This window comes from Sinocyclocheilus grahami, unplaced genomic scaffold (genome assembly GCF_001515645.1).
Source record: "Sinocyclocheilus grahami isolate Dianchi unplaced genomic scaffold, SAMN03320097.WGS_v1.1 scaffold11336.1, whole genome shotgun sequence".
NCBI classification, from domain to species: domain Eukaryota; kingdom Metazoa; phylum Chordata; class Actinopteri; order Cypriniformes; family Cyprinidae; genus Sinocyclocheilus; species Sinocyclocheilus grahami.
In genome coordinates this window covers 1691-4446 of record NW_015513772.1, presented here as the reverse complement: position 1 = coordinate 4446, position 2756 = coordinate 1691, and the positions used below count along the sequence as shown (strand labels likewise).

The 2756-nt window shown below is 38.5% G+C and overlaps 1 protein-coding gene across 1 annotated transcript in view; it reads right to left on the bottom strand.

Moving 5' to 3' along the window:
* Positions 1–1899: 1899 nt before the first annotated feature.
* LOC107578650 (alpha-sarcoglycan-like) overlaps positions 1900–2756 on the bottom strand; it is a gene marked incomplete at its 5' end in the record, with an annotated part of 2542 nt that continues 1685 nt past the window's right edge. The window contains one exon of the mRNA XM_016264588.1: positions 1900–2204. Within this exon, the coding sequence (XP_016120074.1) occupies positions 2060–2204 (145 nt within the window). The remainder of the gene's footprint in view (positions 2205–2756) is intronic.

Here is a 2756-nt window from a genome sequence, read left to right as displayed (position 1 = left end):
GAGGTCGTCATGCTGATCAACGTCGATAGATGGCAGTGCAGCGTCGAACACCATTATAGTAGCGATACTTCAAGTACACAAAGAAGAAGAACTACTGAACGCACCTTTAAACAGACCAATCGAAGTATTTAATGTTAAATGCAGACAAAGTTCATCGGGATACACATTACCCAACATGCACAGAATCAAAATTGTACGTTTTCCACATCAAACCATACTGTACACCGCATTCAGTTTTACAGTTGTTATAAGAGTCACAGATTCTGGATTGGTATCGGCACCAATACTCAACCTTTTTAACGGTTTACCCAAAAATGAAAATTAGACTGTGTTTTACTCACCCTCGAGGCATCCTAGGTGTATATGACTTTCTTCTTTCAGACGAATCCAGTCGGAGTTATATAAAAAATTGTCCTGGCTATTCCAAGCTCTATCATTGCAGTCAGCGGGTGTTGCAGTTGAACAGTCCACAAGTCGTCAAATAAAGCGCGCGCATCCATAATAAAACGTACCTCACACGGCTCCGGGGGGTGAATAAAGGGCTCCTGTAGCGAATCCATGCGTTTTTGTAAGAGAAATATCCATATTTCAAATGTAATAAATGCTTTTCTCTCACTTCCACTGACTGTCATACGCGGAAGCCGTTCCGGCGGATGACGTATGACGTCGGCGTTGCGTGATTAGTGACGAATGCGGCGAGAGAACAAAACAAAACGCCAGTCATGAATTAGAAGTACAAACCAAGGATTTGCAAATAAAAATGTCGGAGGATTTCGATATAAACCAAGACGAGACTGGTTTTCCTTTGCTAAAGTAAGGAAACTTTGCTTCCTTTGCTCCTATAAACAAATTCGCGAGACTAGCATATCTCAGAGGCGCGCGCAGTGCGCACACGTGCTGCGTCATCGGAACGGCTTCCACATATGACAGACACCGGAAGTGAGAGAAAAGTGTTTATTACGTTTGAAATATTGATATTTTTCTTACAAAAACGCATGGATTCACTACAGGAGGCCTTTATTCACCCCCCGGAGCCGTGTGAGGTACGTTTTATTATGAATGCGCTAGCTTTATTTGACGACTTGTGGACTGAAGCACTGCAACACCCGCTGACTGCAATGATAGAGCTTGGAATAGCCAGGACCATTTTTAATATAACTCCGACTGCATTCGACTGAAAGAAGAAAGTCATATACACCTAGGATGCCTCGAGGGTGAGTAAAACACAGACTAATTTTCATTTTTGGTGAATTAACCCTTTAAGGCTAGAAGGGATACAGCAAAAACTGCATAAATATAGCGTAATTTTTCTCACACTGTACAACAATAATTACTATTTTTGCATTATTGTAAGGGGTAGGTTTAGGGTTGGGGTAGGTGTAGACGTTAATAAAACACAATCTAATTTTAACCCTCGGGTATTCCTCACTTTCATTTGTGATCCTCGGCAGTCAAAAGAGATGAAATAAGCATTTTTAATTAAATATATATACTACATTTTGCTGCAGTAATATTTGTTCTCTAATATTTGTTCTTAAATATTTACTTGTGTATTTTGTATTTTTAGTATTTCCAGTTATTTTCGACTGTGAGGATCACAAGACCATTTAGCCTTTTTAAATAATGTCCACATTTTATTTGTACCAAAAATTCAAAATGCTCCTTTTTTTTTTTTGACGTGACCGTATGACCAAAGACCACCAGAGGGTTAAACTAATTAGTCAGATTTGACCAATGCAAACTGACAGTGATATAAGCTTTAATTCAATTAGTTAATCACACAAAGACTTCAAATCACTGATTATATACTGCACAGCAGCACAGCTCAATTGGAGCTATGGTTTTTATATGTTTCTGGAGTTTAACAACTGCTCCTTTTTTTGCTTTCATGGAAAAAACAACAGCATATGGTTTCGGAACAACATTTTTGGGTGGATTATTGGGTGAATGTTCATTTTTGAGTGACGTATTCCTTGAAAAAACACAAAGCAAGAAACAAATAGTGAACCTTAAACACATTTCCACAGACAGTGGCTATTAAAGTTGGCTCTGATGTCCCTCAGCTCTCTGCCATTGCCTGCTCTGCCATGAGGAGCGGCTGTAAGCACTGCCGAGGACGATCCACAGTGCGCCTGTCTCCGCCGGCCATCCTGCGTAGCTCGTTGGCATTACCCTGAATGGTGTGGTGATGATAGAGCTGCAGACTGAGATGAGAAAAAGGGAAAATGTGCTCAGACACCACAGGTGAAAAGGGTACAAACTAATAGAAATCACCATACTTCCCCAGTTAATTATTCACAGTACACTGAGAAACACTTTCTTATTAACTCATTTTGAGGAAATGGCCTTTAAAGATATGTATTGCAACTCAAAGCAACAGACAACAATAACAGCCCTGTGTCTAGAAAAATAATGTTGAATTGCCAAAAAAAAAAAACGTAATATTACCAAATTTGATGATGCTGAGTTCAAAAATATCAATAAAAACTTTCCATCACATATTTTTTTTTCATTGATTAAGGGAGAATGCGAGACTTCATCACCTTACAAATAGTTGTCAAAAGCAATAATGCCACAAAATGCATATTTTGAGAAAGTGTGACGTGCTCAAACAAAATAGACAGTATTTTCAGAATCAGCACATCATAATTAAAAGGAAACAAGGTTTTCAACAAGCAAATATAATGCAGGGCAATGTAATTGTTATTATTAAAATATTTTGGATGTTTTTTCCCACTATTCTGAAAGACGACATG